General features: G+C 45.9%; 3 protein-coding genes across 10 annotated transcripts; 2 read left to right on the forward strand and 1 right to left on the reverse strand.

The window, feature by feature from the left end:
• The first annotated feature begins 375 nt into the window (after positions 1-375).
• LOC128755940 (uncharacterized) lies at positions 376-7,067 on the forward strand. Its single transcript, XM_053860051.1, has 9 exons — positions 376-1,936; positions 3,248-3,276; positions 3,673-4,098; positions 4,532-4,627; positions 5,277-5,495; positions 5,734-5,875; positions 5,944-5,970; positions 6,030-6,175; positions 6,660-7,067. The coding sequence occupies exons 1-9, from the start codon at positions 376-378 to the stop codon at positions 7,065-7,067; spliced, it is 3,054 nt and encodes a 1,017-aa protein (XP_053716026.1).
• A 722-nt stretch (positions 7,068-7,789) lies between these two features.
• rpgrip1 (RPGR interacting protein 1) lies at positions 7,790-16,225 on the forward strand. 6 transcript variants are annotated; one of them, XM_053859820.1, is made up of 30 exons: positions 7,790-7,938; positions 8,486-8,601; positions 8,672-8,725; positions 8,965-9,082; positions 9,146-9,351; positions 9,507-9,612; positions 9,682-9,819; positions 10,020-10,125; positions 10,205-10,228; positions 10,308-10,454; positions 10,913-10,986; positions 11,116-11,318; positions 11,386-11,486; positions 11,561-11,611; positions 11,676-11,837; positions 11,907-12,024; positions 12,149-12,306; positions 12,372-12,711; positions 13,331-13,718; positions 13,785-13,900; positions 14,044-14,234; positions 14,323-14,361; positions 14,434-14,558; positions 14,639-14,732; positions 14,828-14,867; positions 15,007-15,092; positions 15,203-15,392; positions 15,470-15,554; positions 15,632-15,759; positions 15,832-16,225. In XM_053859820.1, the coding sequence occupies exons 2-30, from the start codon at positions 8,514-8,516 to the stop codon at positions 16,059-16,061; spliced, it is 3,906 nt and encodes a 1,301-aa protein (XP_053715795.1). In that variant the 5' UTR covers positions 7,790-7,938; positions 8,486-8,513; the 3' UTR covers positions 16,062-16,225. The 6 variants fall into 6 exon arrangements, with proteins under 6 accessions (XP_053715795.1, XP_053715800.1, XP_053715799.1 ...); XM_053859825.1 differs by having other exon boundaries at positions 14,663-14,732; XM_053859824.1 differs by having other exon boundaries at positions 11,395-11,486.
• A 935-nt stretch (positions 16,226-17,160) lies between these two features.
• LOC128756262 (PC-esterase domain-containing protein 1A-like) lies at positions 17,161-20,830 on the reverse strand. 3 transcript variants are annotated; one of them, XM_053860628.1, is made up of 9 exons: positions 20,520-20,830; positions 20,209-20,357; positions 20,056-20,134; positions 19,833-19,912; positions 19,535-19,767; positions 19,320-19,470; positions 18,961-19,216; positions 18,548-18,664; positions 17,161-17,473 (listed from the first exon to the last, which is right to left on the reverse strand). In XM_053860628.1, the coding sequence occupies exons 2-9, from the start codon at positions 20,242-20,244 to the stop codon at positions 17,349-17,351; spliced, it is 1,077 nt and encodes a 358-aa protein (XP_053716603.1). In that variant the 5' UTR covers positions 20,245-20,357; positions 20,520-20,830; the 3' UTR covers positions 17,161-17,348. The 3 variants fall into 3 exon arrangements, with proteins under 3 accessions (XP_053716603.1, XP_053716605.1, XP_053716604.1); XM_053860630.1 differs by having other exon boundaries at positions 17,163-17,473; positions 20,269-20,357; positions 20,520-20,828; XM_053860629.1 differs by lacking the exon at positions 20,209-20,357 and having other exon boundaries at positions 17,164-17,473; positions 20,520-20,828.
• Between the last annotated feature and the right edge of the window lie 371 nt (positions 20,831-21,201).

Genomic DNA, 21,201 nt, shown 5'->3' on the forward strand with positions numbered 1-21,201 from the left:
CAAGAGTTGAACTCTACTGTAGCTTATCATTCCCTGGTCAATAATTTTGTTACTGCTGTAGTGTCACAGTAGTGTGAGACTTTGTTTTTGTGTGTTGGTTTCTGTGTGTTAGTGCAGGCTTGGCTCTGGTCACATGTGACTGTTTTCACTGCTTCTTGTCATGTCTTCAGTGACATGTCAGAGTCAAGTTTGAGTTCTTGACTGGAGTCATGTGGCCAAGTCCACACCTCTGCAGATCACCGTGGCAGAGGAAAGTTGAATCATTTACAAGAAGGGTTTGAAGGAACTCTGATAAAACAAGTCGGTTCATGTGACTCTGATATCAGTGCATATATATATTTGAACGGAGCCTCAAGTGAGACAGTCGTCAGTGAAATGGAGACCAGGGCTGAAGTTCTCTCCTGCTCCATCTGTCTGGATCTACTGGAGGACCCAGTTACTCTTCCCTGTGGACACAGTTTCTGTAAGAACTGTATTCAAGGATACTGGGACATACAAGATGAGAAGTGTCCACAGTGCAGACGCACCTTCGCACAGAGGCCTCCCCTGGAGAAGAACATTATGTTAGCAAAGTTAGTGGAGGAGCTGAAGAAGATGTTAGCTGGACCTGAAGACGTGGCCTGTTACTCCTGCGCTGGAAGGAAAATGAAAGCCGTCAAGTCCTGCCTGGTCTGCCTGACCTCTTACTGTGACCTACACCTCCAGCCTCATCTAGAGGATACGGCCCTCAGGAGACACAAGCTGGGGGACCCGTCCAAACAGCTCCAGGATATCATCTGCTCTCAACACAATGAGGAGAAGGGGATCTTCTGTCGTACAGATCAGCAGCTCATCTGTCTTCTCTGTGCTGTGGACCAACACAAGAACCACAACATTGTCTCTGTCGCTGTAGAGAGAAGAGAGCGAGAGAAAGAGGTGGATCAGAGTCGTGGAACGATCCAGCAGAGGATCCAGGAGAGAGAGGCAGATATGAAGATGCTTCAGAAGGAGGAGAGGAACATACAGACCTCTGCTGATAAAGCAGTGAAGGACAGTCAGGAGGCACTCACCTGGCTGATCCAGAATGTCCAGAGGAGATTGTCTGATGAGGAGCAGCAGATCAGATCTCGGCAGGAGTCTGAAGTTGCACGAGTCCAGGGACTTCAGGAGCAGTTGGAGCAGGAGATCGCTGAGCTGAAGAAGAAAGATGCTGAGCTGCAACAGCTGGCGCTCACCAACAGTCACACAGTCTTTCTCCACAACTTCTCCTTGCTCTCAGAGGTCAGTGATGACATGTTTCCCATGGTCTCCTCCAGGACCCACGTCCGACCTCACTGCTGCTTTGAGGAAGTGGCAGCAGCTGTGTCCGCCAGTAGAGACCTCATCCAGGACCTTCTAAGTGACACATGGACCAACATCTCACTGATGCTCGCTCCAGAGCCCGAGACCAGGGATGAGTTCCTCCTATTCACACGAGACATCACTCTGGATCCAAACACTGCGAGCTCATGGTTTGTGCTGTCTGAAGGAAACAGGAAAGTGACAAACATGAGGGAAGATCAGTCTCCTCCTCCTCATCCAGACAGATTCACTGATTATCTTCAGGTCCTGAGTAAAGAATCTCTGACTGGACGTTGTTACTGGGAGCTGGAGGTGACAGGAAAACTTGATATCGCCGTCTCATACAAGAACATCAGCACATCAGGAGCAGCAAGTAGATTTGGATTTAACAACAAATCTTGGTCTTTGCTCTGTTCCGACTCTGATTGTTCATTTATACACAACAGCATCAGAACCACAGTCTCCAGTGTTCATCCCTCCATAGTGGGTGTGTACCTGGATCATTCTGCAGGTCTTCTGTCCTTCTACAGCGTCTCTGACACCATGACCCTCCTCCACAGAGTCCACACCACCTTCACTCAGCCTCTCCATGCTGGAGTCTGGGCTTGGTCCTCATGTGAGTTCAGGAAGATGAACTAGACAGCAGTGTGTCGCACAAACTCTTCCTGCTGACTTCTATTCTCTACAGGACTGTTTGTGTCCTACTGTGAGTGTCTTTTGTATAGCATTACAATTTATTGTGCGTTGTGAAAATTTCTGTCAATTGCTTTGGATTCACCTGATTTTTCTGTATTAACTTTGTGTGTACCTGAGAATGTGCTTCTTTATAACATATAAAAACACATTTCATTTCACTTGTGATGGGGTTGTTGTGTTCAGCAGTCATTTATGATGTGGTGTGCGTTATTGTGTGTTTGGATTCTGGACAATTGATCATGTGAGTTAAATCATTGAAACAAATGTAGATGAACAATATTGGTCTTCTTGTTGTTTCGTGAGAGAGGTCGTTCCATCATGTGACGACACAATAAATGGAGCTGTAATACACCACAGTGACTGAAGGGAAACTGTTACGGATACTCTCCAAACTCTTCCAAATATGCACGACCACAGAAGTACTATCTAGTCCATTGGTGTCACTTATATTCACACTAGTTGTGTGTCAATCGGGCCTTTGGTCCACATGGATCTGACATTTTCAGTCAGTGAGAACATTTGTTAACTCTGGTTCCGTGTCTCTGTCTTTACTGCTGTTCTTTAAAATAGTTTTTCATGAAAAGTTTGGATAATATAAACACACCCATCTAAACATCCATCCTAACTATCCTAAAAGGACCCCAGAATAAAGACATTCTAATCTTCTTTTAGACAATATTAAATGAATAGTACCCTATAAATATCCTGAGATAAATATCCAGAAATGTCAAAACATTGTACAGCAGACATTGATCATGAACATCCTCTCAGTATTTCGGCAGTTTCTCAGCCTGGATGGAAGCAGATTAACGTCTGTTACTGAGCTGGGCATCATGACTGTTGAAATGATTCTGAACTGCTGTCCACTCGGTCATTGGACTTATCAATGAACAGTATTTTATTACGTACAATGAAAAAGAGGGAGGGATTATAAAGTTATTAATCACTATGTACGGTTATAAATCACTCGTTTTGACATTTTACTATATTGACCATGTCTAGTGTGACCTCTTGCCTACAGCTCCACTTCAATCTGTTGTGTAGTTTGACTTATTCTGTCAACAATGACTGAACAGAGAAACTACTTACTAGCTTGGATAACAGGGAAATGGTGTGTACCCTTCCAGTGCTCCTCCCACATTGTTTGCGTGTGAGACCCAGCCCCAGGAAGGCGTGGGTCCAGTAGGACTTTGGCTCCAGTCTTTGTGTTGGAGTTTCCTTTTCATGGCAGCCAAAGAGAAGACTGTTATCACTGACAAGGTAAGAACATTTCCTGACAACTCCGAGAGTTATTAAAATGCAGCTATATAAATCTTAGGTCTTCCGTGAACAGGTTTGTGAGTCGGAGGACTTTGGTCACTTCAGGTTGATTATTAAAATCTCGATAAGACATTCTCACACTTGCACGTCCAACCGACCTCAAATTTGAACCGCTTGTGAAAGAAACCAGGTCATTTTGTGACCTAAAACAACCGTCTGACCTTTGAATGTCCTTCACATGAGTAACTAGAACTCCAGCCCCAAGCGGAAGATTGAGTGAATGAATGAATGAAAGCATTTAAGGGTACTGCTGATCTGTCAATGATTCTCGTAAGGTTCTGTCCAACTCTGATGTTTGGAAACTGGCTGAACTTCTGTGTTTTGTCCCTCATCCAGGAGATGAACTCCACCACTGCGTTTCTGTCTGAGCAGCAGTTCAACTGCTTCCTCTGTCAGAAGGTGTTTTCCGACCCGGTCTCCATACCCTGCGGTCACAGCTTCTGCTTCACTTGCATCACGCCCCTCTGGGAGTCCCCGCAATCAACCAGGTGTCCAAAATGTCACACGTCCTTCAGTAGACGTCCAGAACTCTGCGAGAATTCCTTTGCTCGAGAGATGTCAGAGCAGATCAGAGCTGTGAGACGGAGCAGATTGCCTGGACGTGTCGTGTATTGTGATGTTTGCACCCAGACCCGATCTGTGGCTCTGAAGTCTTGTGTCGGGTGTCTGATGTCGTACTGTGAGGCTCACCTGAGTCCTCACCTGAGGCTGGCTGACCTCAGCGGTCACCAACTCACTGATCCTGAGGACAGCCAACAAAGGGTATGCTTGCACTTCTTTTTTTAAATTAAAGCGTAAAACATAATCCCAGACAATTTCAGTTGAAGGCACACAACTCCATGAAGCTCCATGGAGTGTGACACCATCCCCTATAATAATAATAACAACTAAAGCAAAGGCGTGTCACTGCATTTCATGTGACATTATTTGATGTCTGTATTGGATGGAATCTTCTGTAAACAATATTGAATCACAATAACACAATCACATGTTAAATGTCATCTTTTCTATCTCTATAACAAATCATTGCCCATACTTGTTCAATGGAAACTGGGTAAGAATGTTTTTATTTCAAATTTTATTCTTCAGTTTTTGTTTAATATTGGAAACACATGCAACACAATCGTCAGTTCAAGCGATGAAACACACCAATTGTGTGTTTATTGATGTTAAAAAATGATGGCATTGTTTTCAGATTCGTGCCAGGAAGCTTGCGATAGAGATTGGCAAGAAGGTAAATGAGAAACTCAAGAAGCTGGAAGAGATCAGAGTGTCCACGGAACTCAGCCGGGTCAGTTGCCAATGGGATTTTTATTTTTTAATCAGTGCCTTTTGATCCAAGTCCATTTCAGGAGCTCTGAAAATGTAAACTTATTTAAGGATCGCATCTGTTCAAGTGTTGTGGATAACATGATCCATGTTTCAATGTTTTTGGAAATGCAACAAATTTCTGTCATTTTACTGAGGACAGATTTCCACAGGTCCAGAAGTTAGCAGCTAGCGCATCAGTTCAAAAGTCTCTTTTGTGTTTTCACCCGCGTTTCTATTCAAATTAGTATTGTATCTTTAAGTGACATCACAGAACGCAGACATCTTGCTGGTAGTTCGAAATGATTTATTTGCTGTTATTGGTGCCAAGATTAATCCTACCACTGCATAATGTATAGCAAAGGGAAATGCTTACAATGATAATGATTTTTTACTTTTTACTCTACTTTTTTGCTTACAAGCAGCATCAGTTTCAAAGAAGTCTTAAACCTAAGCTAACTCAGATCAAACATTTGGTGAAATAGAACTGAAGCATCGCATTCTCTATGTGATGTTGTTTTATGTATTTTCAACATGAATATCTTCCACAATTTAAGAATTTTGTGGCCATTTTAAAGCTATTTATTTCATAACAATGCCACAATCACAAGTTTTCCATGTGGATTCTAAAGGAGAACTCGGAGTTGGACCTGGAGGAGAGCAGGAGGATCTTCTCTTCACTGTTTGCTTGGATGGAGAGACGTCAGGAGTTTCTAGAGGAGACCATCAGGCGGAGACAGCTGGAGGCTGACCAGCTGGCCAAGGGGCTGATGACAGAGCTGCAGGCCGACATCAGTGAACTCCAGAGAAGAAGGCGAGAACTGGAAAGTGATGACGTCGATCTTCTACAGGTCAGATCATGGCAGAGGCAGCAGGGATGCTCTATGATGGCACATGACCCGCTCAGTCATCTAAAATAGATAATAATTTGTCTATTCAGGGGAATTAAATATAAAAACATTTTAGGACACTTGAAGCTGTTTCTTCATTATATGCATGAAAACACCAGGTATGGCTGGAGAAGAAAGACTTCTGCTCCTGCTTCATGATGAAAAACAAGTTATTTACCAGGTGTTGTGCTATCTGAAGTTTCCAGGAGTGAGTTCACGTGCCATGTGGACCAGCCCTCACACGGGGGTCCATTCAGACGTTAATCTGGGGATTGTGAGACGAGCTATCGATGACATGGAGCAGCAGCTGCAGTCACTGGTGAAAACACTGGACACTCAAGGTGAGTAAATATTCTACTGTATATATGTCAAGTCCTGCCCGCCTGATGCACCCCTTGTGTCCCCACAGACCACAACAAGATCAAGCAGTATGCAGGTACTGATGGAAATGTGGTTGTCTGATGCAAATAAACAAAAGCAAAACGTGTCCAACAGCTGAGGTACAGATGGACGTGCGGACGGCAAACGCCTGGCTGGTAGTGTCTGATGACGGGACGCAAGTGTGGGATGGAGAAGAGGAGCAGGACCTGGAGGACCTACCTGAGCGGTTCACTTCGGCTCCCTGTGTCCTCGGAACCATGGTCAGATGTTACTCAAAAGTCAGCCTGTCAGATGTCTCTGCTTTTGTATGTGAGGGAACTAAGTGGCCTTTAGGGGACATCAGCGTGAGCACAATCTGGAGATAGTTCAGATAAAGTGTGTATTAAAAGACTTTAAATATTGTTAGACACCTCATGGAACCAGTGATGCACTTGATATATGAAAGATAACTTTTCTTAGCCCATTATACAGTTTTTTTCATTCATATGAGAGGAGATTCAGCTATTGTTCTCAACAGTATTTGAAGAAAGGACTGTGTTATTTATGTGTGTGTGAGATGATTATGTCCAACATCAAGGAAAACTGGAGTATAGATAGTATTAACAGTACATATAGTAACAGCGTTTTATGTGAGTAAACAGCTGATTCCTGGAGACGTAATTAATGTTACATATAAGCTAAGATAATGTTCGAGTGCAAGTTATTTTGAGACAAATATTAAGATTTTAATAACTCGCACTGCAGGGTTTCACCAGTGGGAGGCACTACTGGGAGGTTGATGTTGGAGACAAGACAGCGTGGGACCTGGGCTTGGCCCGCACATCCATCAACAGGAAGGGCAAGGTCACCCTCAGCCCAGAGGACGGTTACTGGGCGATATGTTTGAGAAGAGGCAGTGACTTTCGAGCATGTGCAGATGAGGCGGTGCTGCTGAACCTCCGTCAGAGGCCGCGGGCCATCGGGGTGTTTGTAGACATCGAGGATGGGATGGTGTCCTTCTACGATGCCGAGAACAAGAACCACATCTACTCCTTCACCTGCTTTCACTTCACAGAGGAAATGATTCCCTTTTTTAACCCAGAAATAAGCAGCAACAGGACCAACAGAGAGCCACTCACCATCCGGCCTGTTGACCGAGGGGCACACTTGTGATTTATTTTACAAGAAAAAAAAAAAAGATTTTCAAAATTTTAATGGAATTTTTGAAAACAATAAACATTATTTTCTAAGCATTTTAAATGTGTTTTGGGATATTGTACAGTAATTACAGTAGTAATAATTCCGTAATTGTCATGAAATTATTGCTTTTTGAACAAAAGGTTGTGGGATTCAAGTTTGGGGATTTCAAATTCTGCTTTAGAGAATAACAATACTACTTTCAAACTTGTCAGCGTATGTGTCGAGCAGCACACCTGCCTTGTGGGATGAACTTATAGCATTCCATTTGAATTTGTGATGCCAAACCCCAGCTACAGCGAGCTGGGATTAAGTGATCCAGAACAAAATGATGAGAAAAAAAACATCAAATGAAATAAAAATAGGGTAATACGCAGGAGGCGCCCAGGGCAAGTCACCAGTCCATCACAGGGCACATACGGGGGTTGGACAAAATCATGGAAACACCTTAAAGCTAAAAAAGGTTGAAGGTTTTTCCATGATTTTGTCCAACCCCTGTATCGACAGGATATTTTTTTTTGCTGCTGACTCCACTATATGCTCCTCCTCCTCCCTTATTCTACCCACTGCTTTACATATTTGCTGATCTGAGGTCAGATTAGGTCTAACAACCTGAGGGTGGGCTGGACCACAGGGCTGACTTCAACACAGAAACAATCTGTTAATCTGATTAAAGCAGTGATAGGATTATCCTGGAGGGACAGATGGAGCTGTCTTGGAGCACGGAGAGGGCCACATCCATGGACCTATGATACATGTGCAGGAAGGTATCTGGAAGCATTTGGGACGATATTTTCAGCCTCCTCTGGGTATGTGTGATCATCTGGAGTTGGAGATCTGATCTGAGGTAGGGGAAAAGGAAATCTTGATTTGAGCAGCCACACTCCTGTTGTCAACACTGGATGGAGACATTCACCGAAGTCAACAAGGTGATAGAAAGATTTTGCAGCTAATTTATTGCTCCTACTGAACAACAAACCACAGGAGCCCGTTGTGACTACTACTGAGTGTGTGCGGTGGGTACAGCAGTATCAAAGTCACACTGTGAGATTCAAGAACTTGTGGAATAGTTGTCATGCCAAGGAGCTGAACCTTACCATACTGTGTTTTCAGTCTCAAGTCAGTGCTGATCCGTGCTCATGTTTGCATTAAATTCTCTTCCAAGAATCTTCTGCTGACAATAGTAGCAAAGACTTCACCTTAACCTTTTGTGCTCCACCACCGCTCCAAGTCGAAACCAGAAAAACACTCGCTCAAGTGCTCAGTTTCATTGCCAGTGCCTTCTTAGACTTGTGTGTTCTATTCGCTTTACTGTTTTCCGTTCTTTAAATTGAACTGGGTGTAGCACAATGTGTCGCTGTTCAACTTCTGCTCTGCCTCTGTATGTCATTCAGTCAGGTGTCCACCTTTTAAAGAAGCGTGATGTCACCAGTCGTGGATGAGACGGCCGGCGATCTCCCGGTCAGAGATGTAGGGCTCATGAGAGGAGGACTGATGCCGACGGTGCCGGGTTAGTATCCGGACAAAGTAAGTTCATTAGTTTGTTAAAAAATAAAAATCTACAATAACTGTTCACTCAGATGGTTTACGGGAAGTGAGGTCATGGAAGAAGAGCCAACTGATGAAGATGAAAGGTGAAACCACTGGAGTCATTTGTTTAAAACCACTATGAGATGACATGAATTCAAGTAAGGTAGATCATGCTGCTAAGGTAACTCCGGCTTGTGTCTATTGGTCAAAGCAAAATTGGTTTTGTACCTTTCCGTCTTTACTGACAGGTCCAAGCCAGGTCCAGTTAAACTGATGAACTGCAGATATGAGAGCTTAACATGTCACTTTACGTTCACTTCATTCTTTTCTGCTCTTTCTCCAGATCCTCAGCGCCTCTTTCGTGTCCCACGAGACCAACTGGAGGACTTGTGTCTCAAGCTGCAGGAAGATAACAGCACGCTTAGACAACACACTCGGACTCAGGAGCAGCGCTTACGCCGGTACAACTCAGAGCCTAAGCCTCACTGAGCCCCTCGTGCTCTGACTCCCCATCTTCTCCGCAGGATGTCGACCAGATTGGTGCGTCTTCGCCAGGCGCAGCCCGAGTCCAGCGCAGTGAAGGAGCGAGACTTGGAAGACACAATGCAGGAGCTGGAGGCTCGAGTGGCTTCTCTGGAGAGTCAAAAGAGCGTCCTGCAGAACAAACTCAGCTTGGCCCGCCAGCACATACTGGACCTCGGGGGTCACACACTGCACAGGGGCAGCAGAGGTGTGTTGGGGGTTGTTCTAAACTTAATAAGCAGTTATGATGTCCAACTGACATATGTCTTATATGGACAAACTACACATACATATACAAAAAAAACCCAGAAAATGGTCGGATTGTGTTGAATCTCAAACATCAAGGTCTTGTTTCTTCGTAAGGAAAGAGAAGCGATGCAGAGGGAGGAGTCAGGAGAGCAGCCCAGACCGCTCCACCCCGCTACGGTCCAACATTCGATGATACCAAGACAGAAGAGCCAGAGTGGAGGTGGGTTGTGAGGTGTGACAAAAGAAGCCTTTATATTTCCCAGCCTCCCTTGCCTCTCTCTCCATGCAGACCCAGCATGACAGAGCAGCTGAGGATGACGGACATGCAGCTGACCACTCAGGCTCTTCAGGACTCACTGAGAGAGAAGGAGAAGGAGATGGAAGGAGCCATCAAAGAGATGATGCGGCAGCAGGCTGACAGACACCGGTACTTCACCTCTGACTGCACAACAAGACTTGAAAAAAAAAATCATCATTTTGTGACCACATCTCCTTCACCTTTAAGAACCGGAGGGCAGTTAGAACCTAGTAAAACTTCAACTAGTCATGAAGTTAAAGGACATAATATGACTCTTCTGTTGTTCTGCGTTACATGTCGACAATACTGATTAAAATCTTCTGTTTCAGAATCAATATAAAAGAAAACGTGGATCTCATCCGTCTGCAGAAGCAGCTTTCAGAGAAGAGCGCCGCCCTACGGTTGAGCCAGGAGAAGTTCAACCAGCTGCAAGAGGTAAGAGCTCAACCTTTCAAAACGATTGCTTTACTGTTCATCGTGCACAAATGATTTTCTTTCTTCACTTTCTTTACAGAGTTATGAATCACAGTTGGAGGAGGTAAACACGTTCCGTCTCACATATAGTGATGGTAATCTGCAAGCTTTATATTTGTGATATTTGCCTCATGAACCTGCAGGGTCAAAGGTCAGTGAAAGAAGCTCAGGCTGCTCTGCTGGAAAAGGTTGAAGATCTGAGTGAGCAGCTGAAGCTGGAGAGAGAGAGAGCTCGAACCCTGGACACAGACCTGAACACTGCCACGCTGACCTTGCAGAGTCTAGAGAAGGTAAAGCACACACACACACACACACACCAGTTTGTCACACCATCTTTGTGGGGACCACTCAGTCTCATGTTGTCCCCTGCCGCTTACCCTAAACCATCCAAATCCAATGACTAAACTGAACCAAACAATGACCTTATTAAAATGACCTTATTTTATATAGCCTTGTGGGGTCTGACAAAAGGGCCCCAAAAAAGCCTAAGGGCCAAGGGCGTGTTTTCCCCAAAATTGGACCTCACTCGGATAGATATGCTTGAACACACACACACATTTGTTTCGCTATTTTTGTGAGGACGGCTCATTGCCATCATGCTTTGCCCAGCCTCTCACCCTTAACTTCACACTCCAAAGCACACGGCTCAGCTTAACCAGGACTCTGGAGCAAACTTACACCCAGAGGAATTGGTCCCCACAAGTGAGGATCCACCGAACTATTACTATTGATGTGTGCTCTCTTCCAGCTCAAAGAGAGAGTCTGTGATCTGGAAGGAGAGAGAGACCTGATCAAAGAAAACTATGATTCATTGCTTGAAAGGTCAGGGGTCAACTTGTTGGGCCACATATAAAGAAATTTATGAACAACTTTTGAAAGTATGAGACATGGATGTTTCGTTTGAGTGAAAAAGCAGGAAGTGATGTCACACTGTGATGTATTGCACTCCAGGACGTTATCAACTCACAGCACCAACGAAGGGATTCAAATGGACTATAAAGACATGCAAGACACCGAAAAGAGTCGCAGCCACGTTCGATACTTGGAGGAAATGCTGCGGACAGAGAGGGAGGAGAGGAATCGGCTGCAGGTGGAAAATGAGCAGCTTGTACGTGAGAAGGAGCTTCTGTCCAAAGAGAGTTTGAGCCCTGCAGGTGGGCATCATCTCTTCCAGACTATTGAGCATAAATCCCAACCACTTTTCTTTCTGATAATATCCAGGCTTTGCAGTGACAAGCTCAGACCAGCAGCTCCATCAGGAGCTTTTGCATTACAAACACCAGGTGTCGGTTCTGCAGGACAAACTGAACTCCGTCACAAAGGTGCCAAACACCACTATATGGAAATTATGAGTTGACATTATTGTGATCTAAATTATGCATTTTACGTTTTGCAGGAGTTTGACATGAGTGTTGAAGATCTCAGCGAGACTCTTCTGCAGATAAAGGTCTGTTTCAAATAATCCAGGAAAGATGGAATAACTGACATGAGCAACACTTGCATCTCTGCAGGCCTTCAGGATGCAGCAGGAGAACAGGGAGAGTCTGAGCTTCCTTGACAAGAATGTGGAGCTTCCTCCCGCTGGCACGGCCGAGTACACAGAGACTGTGCTGGAGCTCCAGAAGACACGAGATCTGCTGCTCCTGGAGAACCGCATCAGTCGAGACCTGCAGGTGTGGATCTGTAGTCGCATCAAAACATTGGAAAAACCTTCTTACCTTGGTCTTCTGGTTCAACCACAGGAGGAGCTGAACACTGTCCAGCAGAAGATGGAGCGAGAGAGGGAGGAAGTGCGTGTGAGGATGGAGGAGAAGAACAAACTCTTGTCCAAGAGAGCTCTCCAGATTAAAACCTTGCAAGGTTTGTAGTCAAGTATGGAATTACATCAGGTGTTTTGATTAGTTTTTTCTTCTTATATTCAAGAGCTTGAGGAACTGCTTCTAACATGGCTTGTGCGTCTTGTTTCTTTGCATTCACCCTGCAGAGCAGCTCAAAGAGCTGGTGTACAACCCTCGCAGCTTCAAACGGACCATCCCAGTCCAGTACACGTGGCCCTCAGCCGGTCTGGAGGCGGACTCGGTGGCTGAAGAGGACAGCTCTGCTCTTCGAGTTGGAGAGTCTCTGCTGGAAATTCACATCAAGGTGATGGGTTTTCCCTATCGGTGTGGACACGGCTCTCTAAAAGCCGGTGTAATTGTCACATGCAGGGAGCCACGTTCACACCAGGGGCCCTGCGGAGCATGGCCAGCGTCCGCCATGTGACTGGAGATGACATTGTGACGTTCCTCACCTATGGACTCCTGGACTTTGAGGTTCTCGCCACCCCGCTGGTGTCGGGAGACCAGCCCGAGTACGAGTTCACCTCCACCTATGTGTTGAACGCCCGCGACCTGGTGCTGTTGTACGACCAGGCTTCGAAGGTCAGGGTGGAGCTGCATCAGGGTTTGGGAGGGGTCCGGTTTGTGACCCAAGGATGTGGAATTATTTCCTTGGAGGAAGCCTTGGAGCACAGAGGAGAGCGTCTCAGTGGGCGTGCTAATATCACAGGTAGGACAACATGCGTCATAAATCGGTCGGAAGAAAACGTTTGATAGAAAATACACTGTGTGATACACAAGTATGACAGTCAAGACGGTACAAAAGCGACATAAGGATCAGACAGAGGCAGTCAGATTATCAATACAAACAACTGAAACTTTTATAGCTACGACAAATAAAGCAAATAAAGAGGTAAATGAGTGTGCATGAAAATGCAATTGTTTTGGGGAAAATACAAAGGACACTGAAAGAGCAAGAAAAAGTAATCATGTAGTTACTCGATGGATGTACCATTATGAAAGGAGATATTGTTTTTAATAAGGAGTAAATATTTGAGCCAAGACACTGAGGCCCTTTTTACATTTTTGCCTCAAATATTTCACTCCTTAACAGTGAAATATTTTTGGTACATCATCATCATCTACAAAATGAAAACAAGATAAATGCAATAACTATGAGGTAATAACCTTTTCATTAAACATATTCAGTCAGCTCAGATATCTTGAGAAAAAAAGAGAAATAACATGTAAGGAAAAAAATAGTGAAAATAGTTAAAATACCTTAATGTATGTAAATGAATTCAATCTAACTGCAAACCCATCCCTTCCATATGCTTGTCTCTGCTCAGGTTTGGAGGGTGAACCTATCGGAGTCCTGGATTTCTGGGTGCGACTGTTTCCTCCAGCTGAGCCTCCAGACCACTTGATGGAGTCAATGACCGGCAGACACCCCCAAAAGTCTCCTGCCCAGGTCCCAGTAGGATGGCAGGACAGTAGCTACCAGGAGTTACACGACTATGGCGGAGGGATTCCCAATGAGATCGTCATGGCCTTGGAGCGCTGTGTGGGCCTCACGGCCCGCTGGCCGGGACTTCTTCCCGACACGTACCTGACTTACAGGTTCTATGATCTGCCGCCTCACGTCTCTCACACGGTCAAATCGTCCAGCGAGCCGGTCTTCAATGACGTCACCAGCTACCCTCTGGCAGTGACCGCTGACGTGCTGCAGTACCTGAGGTGAGGAAGGAACTGTTACATGTCGGGCTGGACCTTCATGAGGAGCATGACCGTGTCTCCTCTCAGGACCACGAGTCTGTGGGTGTACGTGTTTGATGACAGCGACGGTCAGATCCCTCCAGCTTATCTGGCCAAGACCCCCGTCCCTCTCAGAAGCCTCTCCACAGGAAGAGAGATCCGAGGTCAGTAGTGGGCCAACAGGTGATTCTGCCTAAAGTAGAGTGACATGGTGGCTCTTTAGTGTAAAACTGAACTGAACTATCAATAGGGATGAGGAAAGTGAGTGTGCTGGGTTTCTAAACGTCTCCCGGTCTCCTAACTGTAGGTGACTACGTCTTGCGTGATCCAGCTGGATCGCCACGTGGCACAATTAGACTGATGATCAAGTGGAAATACCCGTTCCAGCCACCTGGGGACCCCCCGAAGGTTCTTCATGATGGAGGAGTGGAGACAGAGGTGGGGGAGAGAAGGAGAGGCGGAGCATCAGACAGGCCAGTCGCCAAACCCAGAATCAAGGTGATGCTTCACGATGGCTTTTACTGTGGATGAGATGATGATGAAAATGTTCACTGCTTCCTTTTGTGGTTTCATTGTTTGTCATTAGCTGACTGAGGCCGAACCTCCTGGAGAGACCAAAGCTTGGGTAAAGATCCCTCCGTCAAGATTTACAATCTAACTGAAGAGCCGGAAATGAAACCTGTTTTGTGTCTTCAAGTCTAAATCAGAACACAAGTCCAAACAGACCACTGTGGTCAAACCACTGGGAACTCGCCAGCCGCGAAAAGTCAAGAGGTCTCGCTTGGAGAAACCTGCTCTGGCCACGCCCACTCCTGCTGCCATGTATGGAACGCTGCTTTCCTTCACTATTCGAGCGCTGTGATTTTAACAGTGAAATATTTTTGGTGCATCATCATCATCAGAGGTAAAGCTGAAATATTTCTTAGATCTTCAGAGGAAACTTCAGCTGCCACTTCAACAAGAAGACGAAGCTCCAGCGACGACTCCAGAACGCAGGTGGAGAACATAAGGCCTTTGAGTTGGTCAGAGGTTCAGTTGACCGCAGAAGTTTCACCGGTTTGAGTGAAATGTCTTTTTTTCTTTCTACAAAGCCTCTACGAGATCAGGAATCGGAGGACAAAGAAGACATACGTGAGGCTCAAAGCCAACTAGATGGCACTCTCTACTCTGAAATCTTAGGATTTGAAAAAAAACATTTCAGTGAAACCTCACACCATTTTCTTTTAAAAAAGGACTCCATGTTTCATGATGCCTTATCTACCTCCACCAGGTGCTGCTGACTCATCAGAATCGTCGGAATCGACTTCCTCACAAAGTGACATTGTGATTATTCCACGTGCACCGCGGATGAAACAGGTATGAAAGTCAGAGAAACATGTCCCAAGTGCAGCTGAGCCAGTTTACTCCTTGTCTTGTGTGGTGGGAGTGGGAGCATTTATCATCTGATGCTGAGCTGTGCTCTGCAGGGAGACAAGCTGAGAGTGGAGATTCTATCTCTGTCCTTTGAACCATCGTCCGTGGTGGCAAAAGACAAGTCAGTGCAGCAGGTCTATGTGGAGTACCGACTACTGGGTGTGCCCATGGAGAGCACCGAGACCCCCATGTCCCTTCGTAAGCCTACCAAGGGAGAGGAGGTCCACTACAACTTCAGCCGGGGTGAGCCATCGTTCCACGTCATAGGTTTGCATTATTACCATGTTACACCCGCATCATGTTGTGTCCGCATGTGACAGTCATCTATGTCGACGGCTCCGTATCGGCTCCGCTCAGACAGTACCTGTACACCATGCTGGAGGGCAGTGACCCCAACAAGGGCAGGTAGGGCAAACATGCCACCACACTTGGGAGGAAAACATGGCTGACCTGTGGTGAATGTGATGAACGTCTTCATGCAGGCTGAAGTTCACGGTGGTCAGTGAGCCAATGGACGATGAAGATGAGTGCATCGACGTGGGCTTTGCTTTTCTGGAGCTGCAGGAGCTGCTGCTGACAGGAAGTGATGTCATCGAAAGACAAATTGACAGTGTGTTATTGCGCTGTGGTGTTGGCGTGCTGAGCACCACGACTCCTGTTTGATAGTGTTTCTTTCCTGCAGTTGTCAGTGTGGACGAAGAGCAGAAGGTGATTGGTCACCTGAAGGTGTCTCTAGAAGCAGCAAGAGCACTGAGTGGAATTTACAGGGAGTTTCACCGCCACACGCCAGAAGACCAGGCTGCTGAGGAAGAAGAGGAGGAGGAGGAGGAGGAGGAGGAAGGGGAGGGCAAAGACGAGGAGGGGGGAGATGAAATTAAAGTGATAGAATATGAAGGTGAAAGTGACTTTTGATAAGATTTCACTTTGTTTTGGTGTAAAATGTACGTCTTTCTATTAAGGTTTACCAAATAAAAAATGTTTTCTGACTTGTTTTGCTGAATTATTAAAATGTACTGCTACTTTATCAGATGCAAATCAGAGGATTGACCTGAAGTGACTGGTGTAAATGTTGAAAGCAGAGATCCATGTGGAGACATGCAACGCCTGTAAAGTCAAAGCAGCAGGAGGAAACACAAGTGACGTGTGTGGAGCCCCTGACCTGACATGGCAAAAAAATGTGGCCACAAAGTACGTAAAACATGTTCAAGAAATACTCATTTCAGAGCTCCATTTCCTATTTCAGAGCTCCCACATCAGTGTATGTGCTCAGTAGAACAGTTAGTTCAGTACTTCAAATCGATTCACAATAAACCAGTTACGGCTCAACAATGTAATGGCAACCTGGCATAATGTTTAAGTCAAGATATCAGATCTGACCACCTTTGTGACCCTACCACAATGTTCCAACTTTTGTCGAACTACTGTGCAATATAAAATATAAAATGTGTGAAACCCCAGGTTCTTGAAAGTGTGGGGGGGTCAAACCTCTGCAGGTTGTCTTTATACGCAGCACATTTTGAAGAATTAAAAATGTGGCAAATTATTTTTATTGTATGGGGTGCAGCAGTCGGTGATGAGGCACATCTCATCCTCAGTACCATCAAAACTGCAACAAAGAACATGGATTTGGTAAGTAATCGTTCTGCAGTGTAGAGATTTGAGCAGTGACTTCTGATTGGCTGGCTGGGTGTGTGTCAGAATCACGACTACATGAGACAACACCTTGTCAGGATCGAAACATCCTGATGCAGGAAGATGCGCCATATGAAAGGTGGTGGACGAGAGGGGGAGGAAGACAGGTGGCTGCGTTTCAGTGATCATTTTTGTCAAAAGACTTTCCTGTAAATGGAGGACCACAGTTCCCCTGACGTGTTCGACCTTCTATCTGATGGCTCAGTTACATTTCATGTGAGAACTTGACTGTTGTGAGGTCCCAGTGAGTCCTGGTGGACAGGAGACCTCACGCTCTACTATCTTCACTTTCTTGTAAGTATAATAAATGGACCTGTTCTGTCCACATTCCACTTCCAGGAAAACATTTAAAATTATTACAAAGCAAAAACAAGCCTTTTATTTTGGAACAGTGAATATACAGATCTGTGTCTTTTTCTTCCTAGAGTACAAATTTCACACTCAAAATCGCTCCTCTTTTATCAAGAGTTTGTCCATTAAAAACTATGTAAAAAACAAACCCAAACATTAAACAGCGCAGTAGCTGCCTCCGGGACGTCGTTGGTCAGCGTACGGGTTGTAGTGGCGACGCCTGCGCCGACGCCTCATCACGCAAGTGTCGTGCCTGTTGCTCCCCTTCGGGTAGGTGAACACTGCCAGACAAACAGCATGCCAACATTTTCGAACGAGGTGGGAAAAAATAGATTCTTACTCCACTTGCTTACAGTATTTGCCCTTCTGTATTTCCCTGCCCCCTCCACACTTTCCTTCAGTGTGACACTGACAACATGGCTAGCACTAACACCACCGTTTCCACAGAGTGGGGGACGCTAGCATTGTTTTTGTGACAATTGTGATTTGTGACAAAGTGCCAACACGGACCTCAGTCCAATGAAAACCAATGATAATTTGAAAGTGGACAACTGCATCAGAACTATCGCTTACGTGCAACCTTTAACGTGGTGAATAGAACTAGCGCTCCTTATGTCATTGAACACCAGTGCGCAAAACTCCAGAGACTGCAGAGAGAGAGCTCCAGCACAGACCTATGATCAAAGGAGTGACTCCCCCTCTAAGGCGGAGCCAACAGACATCACCGACAATGATTTAAATGATAAATCACAGCTCACTAGAACCACCTGCCGATGATCGTTGATCAACCCTTGACCGCACATGTTGTCTTGACTTGGATATAAGCCTGTGTCTGGTGAACATTGTGACGACAGAGTAGGTCAGAGACCAACAAGTCTCAGTCCCTGAGCTTAAAGAACTGGTTTAAGCTAGTTTTGAAGGAGTTTAAACTGTGTAACTGTTGTGTTGATGCACTGATAATACAATCTTGTTTACAAACAAAAAGTTGCAGTGGCATCAATTATCGTGATGGTGCGTGGAGAATCAGCCGGTGAAGTCAATTTCATTTCCCTGTCAGAAGCTAACGTTAGCAGCTCGGTGTAACATCATACTTTGTCACGTGAGTTCTGAGGTTCGCAATATTTCTGCAATAATTGAGCTCCACTTGGCAGCTCCTTCCAGCTCAGGAGATGGGACTCAGTTTGATGGAACAAACATCCAGTTTCATAAAACTTCCCATCACTTTAAAATTACCATTTTACTGCTGGTCATTATTTGGATCAGTAACATGACAAAGAAATGCTCCTAAAAAATGAGAAAGCTTGTGTTTCTAAAAACCTATTGCAGAGAACAAGTGTGCGGTGTGTAATACTGACGTCTCTGGTGCTGAGGAGGAGTCCTGGCAGGTGGTCGTCGTGTTGCTGGTGCAGAGAGGTTCGTGAGTGACTCTCCAGTGAGACCACCAGCAAGAGGTTGCACCTGATGATGGCTCCCTGAGGAGACAAGCCCAGCAACACTTCTGAGTGTATCTCATTGTCCTGTGTCAACGCCACAAACCAGAAAGTTGTTTGATAGCATCATCTGTATAATGCCACATTCACAGGTTAAAAATAATAATGAGCTTAAGTTTGCTCAGAACACACAGTTAAAAAATATGCAGAGACTGATGACTACAGAGACCTGGTTGGTGGGACAGATGTCTTCAGCAAAGTGCGCCATCTGCTGGCTAAGACTGGGAGCATCACTTGTATGTTTGGTTTGCATTGAACAACTGCGTGGTGTTCCTCACCAAAAGCAGGCGGTGGGATGACAGGGTCACTCAAGCTCACTCCCCAGGCCTGGGCCACATGCAGCATCAGCATTGAGGAGATGCGTCTGTGCACGATGGCGTTCCAATGGATGCCATCTTTTGCTCTGTGCCTGAGGGAGAACCTGAAGAGGAAGTGGAGGTCGAGGACATCCATGTCGTAGGCATCAGCCAGAGTGGCGCTGTAAAAGTTTGCCTCGATCACATTGTGACTCATGGCAGGAGCTCTGTGGGAGATCTGAGGAGCACAATAATGACTGTTTTAGTCTGACACAGAGGAAGTCTCTGTCATGATTCATCTCCAGTTATCCAGAGGTTTCTGCGTGATGAAGAAGACATGCCTCTGGCACGAGGAAGCCTCCTCGGATCTGCTCTGCCAGCGGCATGGTCTGAGTCCAGATTACCAGGGCTTCATCTGGGAGCACCCCGTCAATGTGTTGGAAAAACTGCGACAGGTCCCTCTTGTACTGCGACACCCAGTCGCGGCCATACCTGCAGACACATGCCGGTGAGTGGATCTGTGACGGCCTGCGCCAGATGGTGCTGATGCACTTACCTGGAAATGTCCCACAGACAGGAGTTGATGATGACAAGGTCTGGCTTTGTGCCGCGTCTGAAGTCTTCCAGAATGCTCCGCATGTAGCTGGAGTACACTCTGGTGACAAAATAAAAGCGCACCAGATGATGAGGGGACTGGAACTGCCGCACCTCCCGGTAACTGGTGCCGTTGTGCAGTGGGCTCAGACAGCCTCCTTCAATGAGACGGTCCTGCTCAAAGGTGGTTTCACCCTGAGAGAGGAGGATCGCAGTGAGATGAGGGTTGATCGGTCTTCAACCATCATCCCTGAGCAAACCTTAGTTTTCAGCTGAGTCTGTGTCAAGTACTTGTCCTTCTGCAGCAGAAGAACCAAGTCCTTGTAGACAGCACGGAGGTCTGAACACACACACACACACACACACACACACACACACACACACACACACACACACACACACACACACAAGCGGATGCACTCGCTTCAACATCTGTGTCAACGTTGTTCAGGTCAGACCTTCTGATCAATGCGGTCTACTCACTTGAGTCGCCCAAAACCACAACAAACTTGTTGTGGAGCAGCTGGCGGGTCTGCTGGTGACTCACACAGCACCTCATGTCCTGAGGAGAACAAACTTGCATTGGATTTCATGAAGTCTCCCTCTGAACCCAGCATGTGCATCCTCCCTGCTCACACCCATCATCACCACGGCCTCCTCTACGGCATCCATGACCTTCAGTGTGGCCTTCCTCACCTCCTTCCTCTGCTCTCTCTCCTCTCCATGTGTCCTAACCACCTGCGGCTGGCCTCCCTAACTTCGTCTCCAAACTGTCCTTCACCTTCCTACTCACCGCAGAAGAACGTCAAAGCATGTTGGGTATGAAAAACACGTCTGAAATCGGTTAGCCACAGAACTCATTCCCTAAATAGTGACCACCACTGACTGCAAAATAAGACGCAGATTGCGGTAAACACGCAGTGAGACATGTTCAATAGAGAACTCACCATGTTGAAGTCCATTAAAAAGTGCAAATGTCCATTAAAATGAGACGCTCACGTTCGCCAATGTCGACAGTCACTTTTTAAAACGAAATAAAAGCGAGAACATGCTAAAAAAGCAGAGCAGGACGCACGAGCGACAGACAAACGCCAGCAACCGCTCGACTTCACTGTCAACGGTCTGCTCTGATTGGTGACGGGAGACGCGTTTGAGGGTAGTCGGGTCTTATTTGCCCAGAGGCCTCAGTGGAGCGCTATACTTACTGTACTACATCAGTATGTTGCACACGAGAGTGCTACAGACTGTATAAGTGTGTACAGTAAGTATGCAAATGTGTAGTCGGTATGCAGTACAGAAGAGTACAGTGCTCCACTGTGGTCCGGTAACGATTTTAAACCGCTGCAATCAGCGCACAAGAAACGCGTGTATCAAACTGTTACACAAAAATACCCGACTGTCTACAAACGCCTCTTCTCTTTCCTCTATCGCAACGGTTAGTCGAATCGACGTTTGTTTCTCTCTCCAAAGTCAGTGTTTGAACAGTACGAGGAGAGACTGATTTCAACGTTAGGGTCTTGTTTTAAGTATTGTTATTCATAATACATTTTAAACTGACTTCAACATGGTAGGTTCACACTTTAATATGGCTTTACCGCAGTAGACGACATGCACTTAGGTTGGTTCTGT

Source organism: Synchiropus splendidus, chromosome 3 (assembly GCF_027744825.2).
Source record: "Synchiropus splendidus isolate RoL2022-P1 chromosome 3, RoL_Sspl_1.0, whole genome shotgun sequence".
Classification (NCBI taxonomy): domain Eukaryota; kingdom Metazoa; phylum Chordata; class Actinopteri; order Syngnathiformes; family Callionymidae; genus Synchiropus; species Synchiropus splendidus.

Excerpts from the sequence above, each read along its gene's own strand:
- LOC128755940 (XM_053860051.1), top strand. The coding sequence starts at position 376 with ATGGAGACCAGGGCTGAAGTTCTCTCCTGCTCCATCTGTCTGGATCTA. Across the intron at positions 4,099-4,531 it reads CTGAGGACAGCCAACAAAGG|ATTCGTGCCAGGAAGCTTGC; the intron begins GTATGCTTGCAC and ends CATTGTTTTCAG. Across the intron at positions 4,628-5,276 it reads TGTCCACGGAACTCAGCCGG|GAGAACTCGGAGTTGGACCT; the intron begins GTCAGTTGCCAA and ends TGGATTCTAAAG.
- rpgrip1 (XM_053859820.1), top strand. The coding sequence starts at position 8,514 with ATGTCACCAGTCGTGGATGAGACGGCCGGCGATCTCCCGGTCAGAGAT. Across the intron at positions 9,352-9,506 it reads ACTGCACAGGGGCAGCAGAG|GAAAGAGAAGCGATGCAGAG; the intron begins GTGTGTTGGGGG and ends TTTCTTCGTAAG. Across the intron at positions 13,719-13,784 it reads GACGTGCTGCAGTACCTGAG|GACCACGAGTCTGTGGGTGT; the intron begins GTGAGGAAGGAA and ends GTCTCCTCTCAG.
- LOC128756262 (XM_053860628.1), bottom strand. The coding sequence starts at position 20,244 with ATGGATGCCGTAGAGGAGGCCGTGGTGATGATGGGT. Across the intron at positions 18,665-18,960 it reads CATCCCACCGCCTGCTTTTG|GGAGCCATCATCAGGTGCAA; the intron begins GTGAGGAACACC and ends TTGTCTCCTCAG. Across the intron at positions 17,474-18,547 it reads TCCTCCTCAGCACCAGAGAC|TGTTCACCTACCCGAAGGGG; the intron begins GTCAGTATTACA and ends TTTGTCTGGCAG.